The 19949-nt window shown below is 35.5% G+C and overlaps 2 protein-coding genes across 2 annotated transcripts; both read right to left on the reverse strand.

The window, feature by feature from the left end:
- Positions 1–1124: 1124 nt before the first annotated feature.
- LOC101897968 (uncharacterized) lies at positions 1125–11957 on the reverse strand. Its single transcript, XM_005182480.4, has 7 exons — positions 11404–11957; positions 7978–8109; positions 7771–7891; positions 6635–7648; positions 4570–6560; positions 2128–2273; positions 1125–2056 (listed from the first exon to the last, which is right to left on the reverse strand). Exons 2-7 carry the CDS (start codon positions 8073–8075, stop codon positions 1755–1757), a joined length of 3672 nt encoding a protein of 1223 aa, XP_005182537.1. The 5' UTR covers positions 8076–8109; positions 11404–11957; the 3' UTR covers positions 1125–1754.
- Positions 11958–15472: 3515 nt separating this feature from the next.
- LOC101898140 (eukaryotic translation initiation factor 3 subunit A) lies at positions 15473–19800 on the reverse strand. Its single transcript, XM_005182481.4, has 4 exons — positions 19597–19800; positions 18309–19393; positions 16113–18249; positions 15473–15997 (listed from the first exon to the last, which is right to left on the reverse strand). Exons 1-4 carry the CDS (start codon positions 19643–19645, stop codon positions 15948–15950), a joined length of 3321 nt encoding a protein of 1106 aa, XP_005182538.1. The 5' UTR covers positions 19646–19800; the 3' UTR covers positions 15473–15947.
- Positions 19801–19949: the final 149 nt, after the last annotated feature.

A 19949-nucleotide genomic window follows, 5' to 3' on the forward strand; every position in this document is an offset into this window, starting at 1 on the left:
AGAAACAAAAAAAAAAATCAAGAGTATATAATAAAAAATCATAACATATTTAGTTTTCTTTATCAAATTTATAACATTCTAAATTGCATTAACGAACTTTGTGGCTGTGTAGTAGGGTTCTGTACAAAAAAGAGGTATGAAGAACTCAAAGACTTTTGCTGTTTTGAACAAAGGAGCGAGAGAGAGAGGAAAAATAACTTAATGTTTTTTTTTTTGTTTGTTTATAAATCTAACAATTTTTTGGAGCAATAAAAAGAGGTTTAACTAAAAATGGTGTTTGCCTTGTTGTTTTTTTTTTTTCTAATTTTTAAACAAACTTTAGTTAATACAATTTAAAACTTAAAAAAATCTATACATTACAAACTAATATCAAGGTTTTGTTATCAACAGTTAATTCATGTTAGCCTTGGGGAGTAGTTGCAAGAGCTCACAAAAGACTAACAAAATTCAAGTTTTCAAAAAATGTATAATGTGTGGTTGGGTGGTTGTTTGCTTTTTTTTTTTCTCCCTTTTAGAGGATGGGTAGATGGTCAACACGACGGTGGTTGGTAACAACAAAATTATTCTTATATAAAAAATAATTTGTTGCACCACATAAAGCAAATAATTTTTTATAAGCAATGTCAGATTATCGGTTTAGTGTTTTACCACACATTTCTTTTTAATACAGTTTCTTGTTTTGCGTGCAACTGTCACAAAATAACATAACACAAAAACATAAACCGATAACAATTTGCTTTGAGAGTTGTTTTGGTTAAACTAAAAACTAAAAATAATAATTTATAAAAGTTGCTATTGTGATAAAGAATAAGGGACAGATTTTGGATTCACCTAAAAAATCTTTGTAAAAAAATGAGCTATTGTTCTTGGTTTTGTGTGACAATTTTCTTAAAGAGTTTCTTTTATGCTAGTTTATATTTTCTTTTTATATTTCTGTTATCTTTTAAGTTGTTTTAACTTATGGGGAAGAACCTAAGTTTAATGACTTCTTGTTTTATTGTTTAGTTTTATATCACATTTCTTTTAATACCAAGAAAACAAGCAATTCAAGCAGCATTCACAATATTTTCTAGTTGTAAATAAAAAATATATAATTTAAGATTTGAATATTATCAGTTAACAAACTATTCTTCCAAATTCTGCAAAATTTAATTATTTTCTATGTACCTCTACAAAATATTGTAGAAATTTTGAAAAACATATCGTTGACTTTACCGGGAAAGATAAAAATTATCTATGTTTCCTCTTTTCATAAAAATTACAAGTTTATGTCAAATTAAAATATAAATAACAATTGTTAACATTTAGCAATTTTCCCGAGAGATTTGCATTTGAATTGTTTTTCAATATTCCATTAAATGGCCGGCTCACATTTTGTTTTGGCTTTCTTGGTGAAACTTAATTATTAAAAAAACCTAACTTAAAAGAAATAAAAGAAACATAAAAGCATATTCATGAAACTAAAAAGATTTGTTTGTTTTGTGGTGGTGTGTATATGTATGTATGTATGGTGTATGGCTGGGCTTTTATGGTAGCAAAATAACTCAGTTTTCTTTCTATTGCATAGAAAATTTGGAAAATATCAGTATTTTTTCTATGGGCACGAAGGCGTTTTTGGTTTTTACCACGAAAATGGTCAGAGATGAATATAGAATATAATGGCATAATTGAAAAAGTTTTACAAAAAAATACAGGGTCTTGTTGTTGGTTGTAGATAAACAATTTGAATTTTGGATAACAGGACTACAAAGCCGTCAAATTTTACCATTTGCATTGTTATTAGCATTTGTATTATAATCATTATTGGCCAATGGTGGAGAAGACGACGAAGAAGTAGCTGTGGTTGAAGGTGACGATGATGCCGATGTCGATGATGACGAGGATTGTGGTGCTGTTGTTGATGCTGATGCTGATCCACCACCATTACTTGTTGTCTTATTAGCACTCAATTTAGCTTTCATTTTCATAAGTAATGCCTCAAAAGAATCTTCCTCCTTGGGTTGCTGTTGTTGTTGTGGAAAAACATATGATTGATAGGTGTTGATGCCGGCATTGTCTGTAAGTGATTAATGAGAGAGTGAAAATAAAAAAAAATATAACATATATTTTGTGATTTTGCTAACTTACCCAAATCAGCATAAGATGCACGACAAAATGCCCGTCTACCACCAAAACTAACATCATACATATTGATCTGAGGATCACGTGTACTATTGTCGATGGCATTGAATGCATCCTGTGATCGTTCAAATGTTACAAATCCATATTTCATGCTGTAAAGCAACAGAAGAAAGATAACAATTATGGAAACGTTTATGAAAAGGAACTATTTTGATAAGAAATTTCAGAGCCGCAATTATTGATTTAGTGAATTTTGAATAAAAACGTTTAAAGCTACAGCGAATATATTTCATTTCATACGGCCAAAAAGAGTCAACATTTTTATAATATACATTTAAAAAAAAATATGAAGTAAGTCTTTAAATTTTACACATTTCGATCAACACAACATCTGATGTGAAGATGGCAGATGATATCGGACAACTTCTTCTGGTACCTCCACCACAAATGGTCGAAAATTCGAATAAACAAAATGATCATAAAATACGAATTGAGCACCCAATTATTTTCAAATTTCACTCATCCCAATACTTCTTATTAACACAAAATCCGGATAGCATACATCGGTCCACTTCTTCTGATAACTCCCCCACAAGAGGTTAAAATTTTGAATAGCCATGGAGCTAAAAAAAGGCAAAATGAGCAACCGTTTCGTTGCAAACTTGCCGGGCCCCAATATTTCTATCAACACAATATCTGCTGTGAATATGGTAGATATCGGCCCAAATGGTTCTAGTACTTCACACAAAGGTTCAAAATGCAAAATACACAACCCATTCATTCTAAGCTTCACGCCTTCCAATATTTCCACTAACACAAGATCTGGTGTGAAGATGGAATAAATATAGGTTGACTTCTTCTGGTACATTCCCCACAAAGGGTCAAAATTTGAATAATTATATCTCTCATAACATACGAATACACTTCGTGTATTCCAACATTTCTGATAATCATAGATTTAATGAATATTTCCGTCTACTCCTTTCTTCTGGTCAAATTTTGACTAACAATAATTCATATAGAATTGTAGAATAAAATAAGACAATGGCTGAATGTATACATCTGTCGGCAAAACCAACTGATAAATGTTAACTTATTTTGACAAATTTTAAAATTTTCCAGAATGAGTCAAGGTTACAAATCTTCACCGAATAGAACTCACACCGTTTCCGATCCTATACTTTTGACCGTGGCGAGGAAGTACACATTTTGTCGCAGCGACATAGTGTCACGACCTTGGCAAAAAAATGGCTAAAAACCAAGTGCCTCGGACAATTATATTGAAAATGTGGCAAAAATCATGAAACTGACCGATATCGGAAAGGAACGTGGACCTATACAGACAGAATTTCTTCACCACACATGGATCACGTTAAAGAATATAAATAGAGAATTTTAAACGAATCCGTTAGAAAAAGTGTACTGGTACGGGTCGCGCGATGTTGGAACACATTACCCCAGGAATTAAGAGTTTTTTCACATTCTAACAATGTTTTTCGATTAAAACTGTTTCAACATCTTGCATCCTAATTGTTGTTGTTATATGTAGCAGTTTTATTACTTGATTTTTTTTTTTTTTTTTTTTTTTTTGCTATCTAATCTAAAAGTTATTGTTAACATGGACATTAATTACCTTGTATTCAAATTTTTATGGCTGGGGAGCCAATAACAATAATAATAATAATAATAACAAGTACTTTATATAGTAGTATAATGTATGTACGTATGTATATATCATGAAATTGTGAATTTATTTACTTTTATTATTGAATTGTTTTTTAACTCAGGTTTAAGGTAGGCTATGTAATAATTATGTATGGTCTATTAGGCCTTTTTATTACAAATGGATTAATAAATAAATAAATAAATAAATAAAATCATTTGAAACATTTCCATTGAAATGTAGCTTAAATCTTCAAAATACTGAATACCTGAAGGGGCTATACGAAGACCAGGGGCTATAAGAACATCTCATCTTCCAAAAATAGAGATTATTCAGATACAAAGTACTTGTATTATTCCCGACCACCATTCACTCCACTTGGGAATAGACCATTAAAGTAATTTTATCAGCGACTGCTATTTGCATTTTTTGACATACGTTCTGTATAATTTCTGGACAACAATTATGTGCTTCTTAAGAAACAGAAACATTGGCTATAGGGTTCTTATTTGATAGCCCTAAAATATATGAAATCTTATCGTCAGCTAAAAATATGTTTCCCCAAACTCTTCCAATCGACAATTTTTACAAAGACTACATTGATTTTTGAATGAATAATGTATACAATGATTTCTTTTGAATATTTTTGTAAGGCCCATCGGAAATTTCTGACAAAGATCCAACAGATCTTGAAGAACTTTTAAAGCTATAATTATTATATTAATTGAAGAAGAAATAATAATTTTAATGAGAAAGGTTTTTTTTTTGTGTGCGACTTGACTTACCCCGTATCCTTATAATGTATGCTAATCTGTTTAATTGTACCATATGTCAAAAATTTACGCCTCAACATATCCTTGGTCGTCTCCTGTTCTATGCGACCGACATAGACAATACGACGTTCCTCCACGGCCGGTTGTGACACATTGCGATCGACAAAGTTCTTCTTCTGATTTTGACGATAACTAGAACGTCTCGAACGTGAACTGCGTGAATTCGATCTACTACGTGATCGCCGGTACAATGGACTACGAGAACGGTCAGAATCTGATGTATACGATGAGGAACTGTATGGTGAACCAGACGATCGTTTACGTGAGGAACGTTGTTTATAACTTGTACGTCTTTGACGTCGGCCACGGGCATCGCGATCCAAAGACTCCGAATAGGACGATGACATAGAGCTACGATGTTTACGACTACTTCTCGATGAATAACCTCCCGTTCCGATGGCACTGTCATAGGTACGCATACGTTCCATGGATGACGAAGAACTGTTGTCGCGTGAACGTAATATCGATGATGCATTGGAATGATCTGATTGTTCATCTGAAGAATATTCCGAGGACAGAGATGATAATGTGGTATCCTTATGTTTACGATATTGACGCTTACGATGTTTGCGCATACGTTCACGGGATTTATGTTGCATAGCTCCCTTGGGCAATGGCAACGGTGGAAATTCTGGTTGTAGTTCAGTTTGTATGGCAACGGTGGAGGTACGTTTGCGTATTCTATCTTTACGCAAATGCATTATAATCTTATCCTCACCATGTTGTTCGGACTTTTGTTGGTTATTTGTGTTGGTGGCGTCGTTGTTGTCTTCAGGCTTTTCCACCGGTAAGGTTTTCTTTACCACAACATCCTGTATACTGGCAATCAGAGAACTTGTAGATATTTTACCATTATCGACAGCTTTGACTTTTTGAAAGGTATTCGTTATTGTTGACAACAAAGCTGAGGATTTGAGTAACGATCTTGAAGCTGTATTTATTGGTTGTATTGCTGGGTTTGGTATTGGTGGTATGGAAATGTCTGTATTACAACTAGCAGAAACAATAATAATTTCCTCATAATCGGGATGGCATTTAGAAGATTGAATGGGATTATCTGCATCATTGAAATATGGCGAATCTTTAACAATTTCACGAAGAGGTGGGAGCTTTGTTACTCGCGGAACCTTTGCCGATATTGTTGAATCAATAATGCGCATTTGTTGAGCTTTCTTCAGTTCCTGCATGCGCAACACTTTGTTCCTAGCCTCGGTAATTGGATCCACTTGGGTTTTTTGCGTTTGACTTTGTTGATCCTTAAGATTTTTCACCACCGACTTGACCTCATCGCTGTGTTTTTGTGTCGATGGGATTGGAGTTGGTGTTGGTGTTGTTATTGCTATTTTCTTTTCATTGCTATTGGTTTGTGGGGTAGCGCCTTTATCTTCCAGTTTTGGTATTTTATATGATTGCAATTTCGTTTTTGCTTGTTGCAGAATGCCCAGTGGCGTTGTATCGCCACGTCTCTTTTTATATTCTTCTAAATTTAATTTTCGTTTACACGCTGCAGCTGCTAAGGATGTCTTTTGTGGAGAAAGCTCTTCTGGCTGAACAACATTTGTTGTAATCTCCACAGCAGGTGTTTTCATTTCTATGCTCACAGGATTTGGAGTTTTGATAGGTGTTGAATTTTCTTCGGAACTAAGTTCGGAAATACTGGTGCGTTCATGATAACGCAACAAAGCCAAATTCTTTCCTCCCATGCCAATGCCCGTTTTCCTTTCAATTTTGGTTTCGTTCTGTGTGAGGAGACTACTATTTTTTGCGGCATTGTTTTCTTGCAAAGATTTTGCTTTTGTCACCTTGGTAGCTTTTGGTGTAATCTTAGCTGCTTTGCCTTTACCAAATTTTCCCTTCAATAAGTCACATTGTTTTTTGTTAGGAACTAATGTAATATTTCTGTTAAAATTTTGCTTTGGATGTGATAGAGCCAGTGATTTTTCCTGCAAAAAAAATGAAAGAAAAATGTAATGCGGTGCTCTTTGAATATTCCATAAAGAGTGGTAGAACAACTTACCTCATTTTTGACACTTTCCACCTTTTTCACAGACTGCTGTTGGCCTGGACTCCAGGAGGGATCTTTTGCTGTATTATCTACAAATGATACATCATCTTCTGGCTTTTGTTCTTCCGCCAGTTCTACATGGGGTTTCAGCAGATCTGATGCTTTCCTCAATGAATTCAATGAGTTATCGTCATCATCAGCTTCTACGGTTTCAACATCAACAATTATATCCGATTCAGAATCTGAATCTATGGACTTGGATGAAATAATTTGTGTTGTTGTTGATGTTGACAAAGCTTTTGTGGTTGTTGCTAGATTTTGTGCTGGTGGTGGTGGTGCCGTCACCATTGCAGACAGATCTTCGGTCACAGGATTTATCGTAAAATCATCTTTTGTTATGAATTCTGCTAAATCAAAATTATTGGCATCTATATTTAATCCCAAGCCATCAACATCCGAATTTATGGTGTTGGTGCTAATGGTACGATTTTTATGATAGGTTGTGTCATCTAAAATTAGATCATTATCGGGTGCTATAAGATGATGATGATGATCCGTATTCATGGCTAACATTGAGTTAGTTGTTGCCTCAATCACATTTGCAGATTGAACTGTAGCACTCATTGGCATTTGTATATTTCCCATTTGGCCAATAACATAGGCATTGTGGGCTTCTTCATTATCATCAGCATCGTCGTCGTCGTCATCATCGTCGTCGTCGTCATCATCATCATCATCGTCGTCGTCACTATCATCATAATCACTTGTGTGTGACTCATAGTCACCTATGGAAGAACTGTCTGTTCTGGTGCGAAATGTTAAATTGCTACATTGGCTCTGACGGTCAAATTCGATTAGACCACTGTGTACACCATTTATTTGACCAGCAACATCTTCGTCATCACCGTCGTCGTCATCGCTCTCATCACTATCGCTGTCATAGCCATCAGCATTTGGATCAACCGTTACTATTTCTATGGCTCCACCAGCTGCCAAGTGCTGTCCAGCAAAATCTTCATAATTGAACTGTTGTATGTGTAACAACAAAATGCCGGACCGGAGAAAAAACATGAAGAAGACATTTTTATTTTGAAATTATTAAATGCTTCGTTATTTCTCTTCTATTACTGCAATATATTGAAACCTACCGCATTCTTATTGCTTTGTAAACTTAACGCGGTTGCAGCATTTTCTTCTTTGTCAAAATCATCTGTTGGCGCTATTGGTAATATGCCGTGCAAAGTCTCTGTTAGTTGCATACCCATGGTACTATAAAAATTGGGAGTTAATCACAAATCGTATTCACATCGCTCTTGTTGTTGTTCATATTGTTATATGTGTTAACAAAAACTTACTCGCTTGGACTCGACCAAAAATCTGTATCATTGTCATATTTTGTAAAGTTTCCGTCAAACGGATCATCATAGACTACATTTAATAATCTTGAATCCATAATAGCAACTCGACCAGTTTATGAAAAGCTAATGCTGTTTAGAAGATAAAAGAAAATTTGCAAAGAAAAAATTATTAACGAAAATAATTGATGAACTATTATTAAATAATGCAATCTACTTTTACTAAATTTAAAAGTTTACTAAAAAATCACAAAGAAGAAAAATAGGGGTTTATTTCCGAGATTCTTATTCTTACAGATCACTAAGTTTTCTTTTCCAAGATTTTGATTCTTCTATGAGAAGAATAAATCATGGCATTCTTGACATAGAGACGGGTTGACATGGGCCTCTGGGAAGTGCCAGACAGATCCTCTCTATCGATTGATTAAAAATGTTAGAAGAATTGGTAAGTTTGTCGACGAGTTAAAAACCATCACAAACCTCAAGATAATAACGCCACAGCCATCAACAACGACATAATTAAATGCAACACAACCACACCATGACTTTGGAAAATGACCACAAAAATATTATACCAATGGTTTCTATATTGATAAGATTCTCATAACTTGTAGTAGCTTAGCTGTGCTCTAAAATTTGAAAATGTTAACTTCAAACTATTAAAATGATCAATTTTAGTTAAATTTTAAATTGCATATATTTATATACAGGGTGAGATAAAAATCTGCAACCAACTTCAGACTGCGGTCATTACTAAGCCACTCGTCCGACAGCTGTTAAAATTATTCCAGTGACAGTTCATTATATTGTTTACAAGCGTATAAAAGCATTCGTGATGGAATTCAAGCTTGATAGTGTGGTTTCTTTATATTAGGCTGGAAAACCACAAGTGGCTATCGTTAGGGAACTCCAGCATTTAAATGTGAATAAATCTTTTGTGTCTCGTGTCATCGCTCGATACCCTGATACTGGTAGCATAACCCGACGTCAAGGAAGTGGGCGGAAGAAAACAGGAACATCAGCAGAAATGGTTCGAAAAGTAAAGATGCGACTTGATTGAAACCCGAAAAAATTGAAATTCCAAAAAGTGCAAGAATTTAACCGCAACAGAAAGAAAATATACTCAAAAGACCTAAAGAGTTGCTTCGCTTGGCCGAAAGTGGTCAACTGCCGAATTTTGTTTTCTCCGATGAGAAAACATTCATTGTCCAGCAGTTTGTAAACAAACAAAATAATCGTGTTTACTTGCCAAAGAGGTTAGTTGAAAATGTGCCCCTTCGGTTGGCCACCAGAACTCAAGCGCCGGCCATGGTGATGGTGTTGGCCTCCATAAAAGCCAACGGTCACTCTCCGCTCGTATTAATCGACCGTGGTATCAGAAAAAATGCCGAATATTATCGCGAAATAATTCTGAAAGGTGTAATAAAGCCTTGGGCACGCAAACATTTTGGCCGCTGACCTTGGACATTCCAACAGGACTCAGCACTATCGCTCTCAGCACGCGCCACCCATTCTTGGTTGAATGAGATTCCTCGCTTCATTTCCAGCACACGATGGCCACCAAAATCTCCGGATACCAATCCGTTGGACTATTGTGTCTGGAGTATTTTGGAAAGCAAGGTTGGGACTAAAAAATACCTCAAGATCAATACCTCAAAAATCACCTCAAGCAAGTGCTTCGCCGGGAATGGGCCAAAATATAACAGAGAAACATTAGGACAGCGTGTGACGGTTTCATTGGTCGTTTTAAGGCCATAATTCGTGCCAAAGGTGACCAATTCGAACAAATCTAAAAATATTCTAATATTTAATGCTATTTCCGAAAATTTTGCTTTCATTCAATAAAATTAAAAAAAATAAATAAATAAAAATTATGGCGTTTGATTTTGTTGCAGTTTTTTATCTCACCCTGTACGTCAAATAATGGCTGTATCGTGATTTCAACAGACAGACAGGAGTACATCGTTAGTTCGACTTAATATATGAATATATATACTTTATGGGGTCTACGATGGAGATTAGAGATGCTACAAACGGAATGAAAAAGTTCATGTACCCTCCTCCAATTTATGTTTAGATACCCCTTTGCCTTTATATTTCCAATGGAACTATTTGGAGAATTATGGGAATTTGTTTATCCTTGCAAGAATATTCTGGGTCATAAATATTAACTAAAATGGCAACACTGTTCTTCTTTCCACACTTCAAAAGAAAACACGTGGTTAAGAATTTGCCAAACTAATGGATATGAGTCAGTTTAGTATAAACAAAATAGCTGAATATACAAATTAGTTACTATAGAATATCCATTATTACTATTATCAATAACATTTATGATATTATTAATAATTTCCCTACAATACATGGTCATATAATCACTCCACATTAAAGAAAATCAAAAATTAACGAAACAATCATAAATATTCAAGAAAAAATATGCAAGGAACAAGTTGCAGCGTGTTGTGTTCAAATTTATAACGAACATTTCAAATAACATCATCGTCAATGCTAGCCTACATCATCGTCATAGTTCCACCATACACACACATAAAACAAAACATTCCACATCAACAAAAAAAACAAGCCATCCAATTGGATGCAACATGTTTGAAGACAACATGCTTGCCGTATGCACACTCTACCTACTCTATACAAAATAATTTGTATTGTTGTGATATGGATGACAGCAGACGACAAAATGGCAAAACAACAACAAAAATACAATGTAAACGAAAAGAAATAACATAAACATGTGCTTTTCTGTCTACCGTCTCTCTTTGTATTTTAAATCGCTTAATTTGGAATGCTACTGAATCTAAGGAAAAGGACAATTCTAAATATTAATTCAAAATTACTTCAAACAATTTTTTTAAATATATGAATTAAAATTATCTTGTACCTCCTATTGGCTATAACAGATTTATTTTAAGTAAGAAAGGCAAGCGGCGTGGGCCCTACTTTTTGGGGTGGTGGGAGATAAAGCCATACGATTGATTGTTGGAATTGAACGTATCGAAGCAAACGATTGTCATTTATGTTGACACGTTGCAGTTTTACTCTACTTCTTGCAATTGCTGGCAATTTTTATATTATTGTGTTTCCCTAACAGACTACCAACAACTGTGGGAAACCTTTTTTTGTTAAATATAACTGTAACTAATGCTTTTAATTATTTGCCGTTACTTTAGATCAACGACCCTCTTTTCTGTAAGTAAATTGATTTTTCATTTTTCAATATTGTAAGTTACTAAATTTCCATTGGCACACAGGCTCGCTTAGCACAACTACATTACCCCCAAAGGAATTTTAGAAATGTTGGAAGCTTTTCACAATAAAAGGGTCAATAACTCTAAACAGCAGACGCCAATTTATCATCATGGCTTTTACCAACATCTTCATACACATGTATGTGGTGTGCCAACATACCTTTTACTTATTTCTTCGTCTATCTGGTCAATCTGCTATTTCCTCTCCTCGAACGTTGTCTGTATTTAGTTGCTTTGCACTTGATATTTTGTTTTAAATTCTCTTCTTTATAACAATTTATACGCCAAGAAAACGTGTTCACTTTTATTAGATTTGTTGTTGATGTTGCTATTGACTTTGGTTTAAGACTCTTCTCAAAGATTTGGGATTTGGTTTCTTTTGAAGTGCCTTTTTTAAGTTGGTGGGTTGGCTGTTTTAACCTCACATGTTTGTGTTGTCTCCGCGGTATATTTAATTGGGTAGGTGCGTGTGTATGTTGCTCCTATATAGATTTGCTTGGAGACTATGGCAACTTCTTTTTTTTTGAAATTCTTTTATTAAACACTTTTCAATAATTTGATTTAAGGCCCCGCTAAGTACGCGTTCAAAAATAATTACAAATTTATTTGTATGTTTTGATTCTTGGTATGTTTTGAATTATTTTTGGAGCACTTAAAAAGTTCACGTGGAGCGAACTACGAGACGCTTACTATATGACGAATTTTGACGTTATATTTTGGACCGCTGATTTGCGAAATCAAGTGTAATGTAGAAATGTCAAAACTATTAAGCACGTGGTAATTTCTGTGAATGCCTAATTGTCGGCGTAACGTAAACAATATACAATTGGTTAAAGGCGTCAAAGATTAAACGCAACGGCCATGTAGTATGTTAGCGTAAGAACCGTTACATATTGAGTGTATAACCTCCAAATCATGGCCTGTCTATTATAATTTCCAATAAGACTAGCAGTACGATTCCTTAACTAGTTATCCAAAGAATTAAAGACATTTATCAATAACATACATTTTTCAATTGCTTAAATTTTTTGTAACCAATCTTCTAATTCCGCAATTTTTTTCCCATATCATAAAGGAAAAATTGTTTATTGCATTAAAAATTTGTACATCCTTGCAAAATCCTTATGTAATAAAATAATAAACTCAAACTGATTCGACATTGTTATTGTACATTTTAATCCATGTTAGAATAACACAGATAGTCGCATCGACACAGATGCTGGGACAATGAACTGTCAAACAAATTTGGAAATGGAAGTTTTTGAATGAAAAATTATTCAAATTTTTAAAATTTTTTGAAAAACACATTTCATACATATAAAAATCTACTTATATTAGAAAAAAAATATTTTTAAATTTTTGTCATCTCATTGTTCTCAAGCGTTGATGCATCTATCTGTATTCTTCGGCCATGAATCAAACCCATATATCCATGGTAGAATTCTTTTTTTTTTCGAACGTACCCACGCCTCACATTCCCACCCCTGCCAACCGAGGGGGCGATCTCCCTTTACGAAGGGATCGCTTACACATCATGATCCACATTACAAATGGAATTTAGTAGGAAATTGAAAACCAGCTACATAATCTAATTCATCAGCTAGTTTGTCAAATAAAAAAAAACATGTATTTTAATTGTTTAAAAATAAAGTTATGAGATATAATAACTTCTTAACTCATGCCAAAATCTACATTACAGCATGGTACAATGAAGAGAAGGTAGGTCAACTTTGAAAAAATTGCAAGTATAGAGGTCTACCTGTTTGGCTTGTAATGTCAGAATTAGTATCAAAACAATAAAAAATCAAACAACTTGTTGCATTTATTTTGAATAAATAATTGAAAACCGCGATAACTGAATGAAAGGTCAACACTTCTTTTCAAAATCATGTTCTATATATCTCTTATGGTTTATTTCGCGACAAAAACTGAAGACTTTGTCGATGCATACGTTGCAATAAGCATTGTGAAAACACCAGAATTTGAATATTTTCTGAACAATTTTTTTATTATTGAAAAGAATACGCACACATAAACAAATGAAGTTGACATATTAAGCCAGAAAAATAAAAAAATTGAAATCATATGGTTGTTCTGAGTAGGTAGGCCTCTATACTTGCAATTTTTTCAAAGTTGACCTACCTTCTCTTCATTGTACCATGAGTTAGATGATGTTACTGAATAATTCTTACAGTAAGATTTTGCTAACTCTCAGTAACTCATTTATTGTTTAAAATGCAATTTTTGTTATAAAGTTTGCTAACGACATTTCCATATTCAATATAACTTGCCATCAAAGTATACCAAATAATTTCTAAAGAACAAAGAAAAAGTAACAAAGTAGAGTACAGACATGGTAAAATTAAGAAGGTAAAGTCATTTCAAATAAGCATTCCCATCTTTACATTTCCTCTAATTTACCTTGTCAAATTTTACTGCATAGAAAGCTGGTTCTCATCTCTGATATGCTTATGTACAATGGATTTATAAATAAATATTTTAACAAAGAGATTAAGATATTTTGACATGACTTTACCTTCTTAATTCTACCATGAGTACAGAATAGTCATCGAAAAATATACATTACATCATTATATTAAAATCTCATGGTAACATATGATATACGTTTTTTAATGTTTTATTAACAACATCCAACAATTTAAACTGAAAGTTGCCTCCATGGTAGATTTAAGAAGGTAAAGTCTTGCAATCATTACATTTTTTTAAATTATTCATTTGACAACATCTCATTGTTAAAATGTATATTCATAAATCCATCAGAGATGGGAACCCGCTTTCTATACAGTGAAATTTGACAAGAATATGCAAAGATGGAATGCTTATTTGAAATAACTTTACCTTCTTAATTTTACAGTGGTTTCCTCCTTCGAAATGTACAAACTTGGTCTGTTCCAGAACTGCAAGAATGTAAAAGTTTTTACTAAGATAACCAATTTTCCCTTTATGATATCGAAAAAAATTGCAAAACTAGTAGATTCCTGCAGGTTCGGGCACAGGCCAACTACTTGTGTTAAAGGTGGAGGCATGGCTCAATAAAAAAGGTTGGTCAACTTCAAAGAAACTAGAAAAATGCAACTTTGTGCTGGTGTCTTATAGTGTTAAAGGCTTTTATATATGCAACAGTTGGCTTTATTTATTTTTCATTTTTTATCAAAAATTTTATATTGGCCAAAACCCGTGGCATTTTGGGGTTATTCCACGAGATGGAATCTAAAATAGAAGGACAATACAGTTTTATCACAAAATTTTAAAATTTGTTGCAACCAAAATTGAAATATTTTCAAGTTATTGTATTTTTTATTCAAAACAATACACAAAGAGTGTATATGTTTTGACATAATAAGGGCACCAAAAGAAAAAAGCTATATTTGGGGGTTAGCTTTGTTCTACCTTCTGTATTTGTGCCATGGGTGGTAGTAAATAAAGACCGTTTTTATTTGCTTAGGTAACCGGCTGGCTCCTTATTTTTACATGATTTATTTATACTTCATATGTTTATACTTTTTATACCCTCCACCTTGGGGGTATGTTAACTTTGTCATTCCGTTCGTAACATCCGTAAATATTGTTCGTAGACTGCATAAAGTATATATATTCTTAATTAGCATAAAATTCTAAGTCGATTTAACGATATCCGTCTATCGTGGATCGTAACGTGGACCTATGTATACAAGGTTCCGCGGACGGACCTACGACCCAATAAGAACAAAAACACAAATTTTAAGACAAATCCGTGGGAAAATTTGACTGAATCCATCAAAATACCGAAACTCGGAGGTATCATTATATGGGAAATATAACAAAACGTGGACCGATGTATCTCATTTCCAATACCTTCCATCCTAGAAACAATACAAAATATTATGCTAAATTGCAAAAATCTACGTCAAATGGTGTGGGCTGCATCGAGATGCCAGCAAACAGACAGACTTAGAATTTTATGCTGATCATGAATATATATACTTTATGGGGCTTCGACGAATATTTAGAGGTGTTACAAACGAAATGAAAAATTTAAAAATTGTTGATAGCAATAAATTACATTGATTGCATTGCAACTTTGCCCAACATATCTTTCACATATTGCCTACGATTTTTTTTAAGATAAATTAAAAAACTGCATTATTTGTATCTCTTTTATCCCATCCTCAAGCCTGGACATGCACGAAAATAAGGAAACAAAGAAAGACTCATTTATCCTCCAAGCATTATTTTCATTATACTGTAATATATTTGCTTAAATATTGAATTGTTTTTATAACATTTTAAGAATATCAGATATTTTTCTATGTTTGATGTTAACATTTGTAATGATGTATGTAGAGGATTATGCAGTTATTTATAGTGTCTGTGGCAACTTTTTACTTCAGTACGTGTCATCGGTTATCGGCGAACGGAAATCAATAAACTTCTGTAGCGGTATTAGAAAAAATGTGATTTTCCGATTCTTCACATAAAAAATATCCCCTATTTACTGATGTGTCTTCCCATTATGGATCTATTAATGGGAACATAGTTATAATAACGCTTAAAAATTAAAAAAAAAAAAAAATAAAATACAGATTAAAAATTAGCATTAGTAGTTTGTATATAAAAATTTGTGTTTAGAAAAAAATGCAGGAGGGGGTTCATCATCATTTTTGATAAGAGTACAAATGTATATAAGAAGTATTCTTTATTCCCTTAACGACGTCTGACATTGGTCCATTCGCCATCATCTCCGCTCTTGTTTTCTGAAAAGAGAAACAAGTGTGAACAATTTTAATAACATATTTTTATAAATCTTGCAGGTCATATAAAAAGTATATTATAAAAAGGATGATAATATTCTAAGATATCCATGCTCACCCTTGTCTTGTTGCTCGCGCTTAGGCTTCTCTTTTTCTTCGCGGACTGGAGGACGTTCAGTTCGCCAATTTCCGGAATCCTTTGCACCAGCTGCACCACGATCAGAACGTTCACGACGGTCCCGATCGCCACCAGGGCGACGATTATCACGATTGTCACGGTCAGCAGCGGGACGTGGAGCATCGCGCCAATTTCCTGTGGTATTTTCATCACGGCGGACATCACGACGATCATCGCGATCTCCTCCACGACGGAATTCACCACCACCACGAGGACGTTCATCACGTTCGCCACCACCACGACGGAATTCTCCACCGCGTGGACGTTCATCAGTGGGTCCACCACGACGCCATTTATCATCACGTGATGCTGGGGCAGCAGATTGTTCAGCTTCACGACGTGTACGCCAGGAACTGCCGCCATCATTAGTTTCGCCGCCGTCCTTACGTTCACGTTCACGGTCGCGATCACCAGTTGCTGGTGGACCACCACGACGCCATTCCGAAGCACCTTCCGATGCACCTTCACGTTCCGGACGTCTTTCAGGTCCACGTTCAACACCACGATCTCCACCTCGTGCACGCCAAACATCCCTGCCTTTGTCAGCGGGCTTCTCCCGTTCTCTTTCGGCAGCCACTTCACGAGCCAAGCGTTCTCTTTCTTCTTGAATTCTGCGTTCGGCCTCTTCCTCTTTTGCACGTTGTTTTTCATATTGGATACGGCGTTTTTCGTCTTCGGCTTCTCTTTCCTTACGACGGGCTTCTGCAATAGCTCGCTCTTCTTCTTCCTTGGCACGACGAATTTCTTCTTCCTTACGCATACGCTCCTCCTCTTTTTCACGTAACCACTGTTGACGACGTTGTTCCCGTCTTTGCTCGACACGTTTAGCCAAACGCCTCTTGCGCTCTTCAGCCAAAGCAATTTCGAATTGCTCAAGCTTCTTGGCATAAATGGATGCGCGTTCCTTTTTCAGGGTCTCCAAGAATACATCACGATCGGGATGCATACGTTTCAATCGTTCTTGTTGAGCCACAGCGTCTTTGCGTTCCAAAATGGCATTCTCAATACGGGTAGCTTCTTGAGCTTCCCAGAACTCTTTGTCCTTAACCATTTTTTCACTCAAATACTTTTCGAAGAGTGGAATCTCCTTCATACGCTTACAACGTTCGAAGTAATCGATCTTCTTTTCTTGAGATTTAAGTTTGTTTTGCAATTCCTTGCGTTCTCTCTGCAATTCTTCAGATTCACGAGCTGCAATTTGCTCAGGATCCAACTTCTTAATACTCTCAGCATCAAGAGTTTTCAAAATTTTCTTTCCGTGAGCAGTTTGAGCAATTTGCTCAACCTTTTCCTTTAAGCTCTTCTCCTTAATAGCTTGGATTTCGTTTTGGTGGCGTTTGCGTTCACGTTCTTCGTTTTCTTGTTCGAGGCGTTTTTGCTCAGCCAATTTGGCTTTACGAGCCTCTTCTTCCAAGCGACGGGCCTCCTCTTCCTCACGAGCGTTATTTTGCTTTTCGATGAATTCCTTGCGGTCTTCAATGATCTTTTGACGTTGCAAAATACGTTGGTGTTCGCGATCCTTGATTTCATGGTAATGTTGCACCATTTGGGTGCGTAATTTAGCACGTTGGTCACGTTCCCTGTTGGGATAGACAATAGATACAGCACGATGTAAAACAGTGGACATGTTGACCAATTGCGAGCGAATTTGTTCGGAAGGCATGGACTGCAATGTTGGGCCATCAGGATGATCTTCGCGTTGGCTTTCAGTCAAGTCGGTGCCGAAGTAAATACAACGTTTTTGATGGTCGATACGGATTTGCATATCATTGTGGCGAACCGATTCCACCAATAACTTCTCTAACTCGAAAATATTGCTGAATGGAGCCAATTTCAAAAGGCGAGAGAATTCAATACTCTCATAAACTTGCGATATTTGACGAATTAAACGCATAATGGTGACATCCTTTAATGGTCGAACATAGGGAACTAATGGGTTTTCACCGGGTATAGCTTCAATGGCATCCACAACAGTTTGAACGCGTTGACACAAATTGAGGGGATTGAAGTCAACTTCAAGCCAGTTGTACAAATTGCGGTATTCTTCGGAAGCAAGTTGTGGCACACTTAAACGAACCTGTAAACAATAACTCATTAAAATCATGTAATCTGCAATGTATATGTTAACAAACTTACCACTTCCTTAAGGAGGGAAGCTCTGGTGGGAGGCTGTTGAAGACCCAATAAAACAGCCAATTTTTGAGCCTTTTCCAATGGACTCTTATCTGCTTCAATAAAACGATCGAATTCTGGATGAGCAGATGGCAATGGAATGGACAATGTTGCAATTAAAACATGAGAGGCCATACGCTGCATATCCTCCTTCGTCAAATTCTTCTTCAATTCCCGAGTCAATTGGAAGAGCTTCAACAAGGCGGCAGCATGGAACAACTGATTGCCTGCCTTAGAGAAAACCATGGCCAATTTTTGATAATAATTTGCCATAGTCTTGGGAAGTGGAGCCTTCTTAGACAAAGCCATAAGGCCATGGATATCCTCAATAGCCTTGTAAGCTTCTTGCCATAATTCCATTTGAATGGCACAGTCCAGTTGATATAATCTGGTCTCAAGACACAATTGTTGGGTCTCCAATTTAGTAATGGAAACGCCAGTTGTTTGATTGGTGCTCTTGCAAATATCTTCCAAATGTTTGCGCAATTTGTCGCACAAACGACGGAATTCACTCTTGCGATTGTACTTTAAGCAAAATTGGAAAGCCATGCGGGCAATGTCATGGTACAGGGCTTCGCAATGGGTGTTAATACGTAGCAATTCCAAACATTGACAATAAGATTCCCACAAGAATTTTACCCATGGCAGCAAGATGGTACGATCCGAACGATCTTGAGCATCTTCTCCGCATACAGCACTCATAAGGATACTTTCTGGAGTAGCAATGTTGTCCAAATCATCCAGTTCGAGAACAGCAACTGCAGCTGAAGACTGAGCTTGAGCCGCTTCGGTATGTTCCTCGGCCATACGCAAGTACGCACGGATAACATTTTCCAATGAGTTGACATTCACCAACTGGAACATGTTACGATACTGGAACAGACCCTCCTTCGCAATGTGGGACTTTTTAAGCTCCACGCACAAGTACAAGTACTTGTACATAAGGGGTTCAATAACCGTCTCCGAGTAGGCATAGTTCCAACGTTTATTGCGAAACACCTCTTGCAGCGTATCCAAGGCACGCAAGGGTTTACCCACTTCAATGAATTCTGCAGGGAATAGAGAAATATGTATTAAAATATTTGGTTAAATGTTAATTTCCAAGATTGCCAGCTTTTCACATCAATGTTTTGCTGTCATCTCTTTCACTCCCCATCAGCCGCACACACTCATATAAATGCATGTGTAGTCGTCGAATGTCCACATGGATTTTTTCTTTTATTGCAAAAATCACTGAATCACTTGAACTCACCGTTCGCCCTTTTCAAAGCATTTTCCGGTCGTTGAGTATAACGTGCCATATTTAATTCATAAAATTTCGACGTAGTACCACTTGAGCTATATATTTACACAAATTTTCACAATTTCTATGTGATTTTACAGCGGAAAATTATAAAAATCTTCGGCTTAATTGTGTGTGCCGTCGAAATTTATGCAAAATGGCCGAGTGTCATTTCTTTTGACGACACGACAAAATGGCCAGTGTTGTATTTATTAGACATAAAACACAAAAATATTGCTAAGGGTGTTCACAGTAGAAGATTTGCTTCATATAGTTCTATATATTTCAATCGAAAAAAAAAAAAAACATGAAATATTATGACG

This window comes from Musca domestica, unplaced genomic scaffold (genome assembly GCF_030504385.1).
Source record: "Musca domestica strain aabys unplaced genomic scaffold, Musca_domestica.polishedcontigs.V.1.1 4, whole genome shotgun sequence".
Lineage (NCBI taxonomy): Eukaryota > Metazoa > Arthropoda > Insecta > Diptera > Muscidae > Musca > Musca domestica.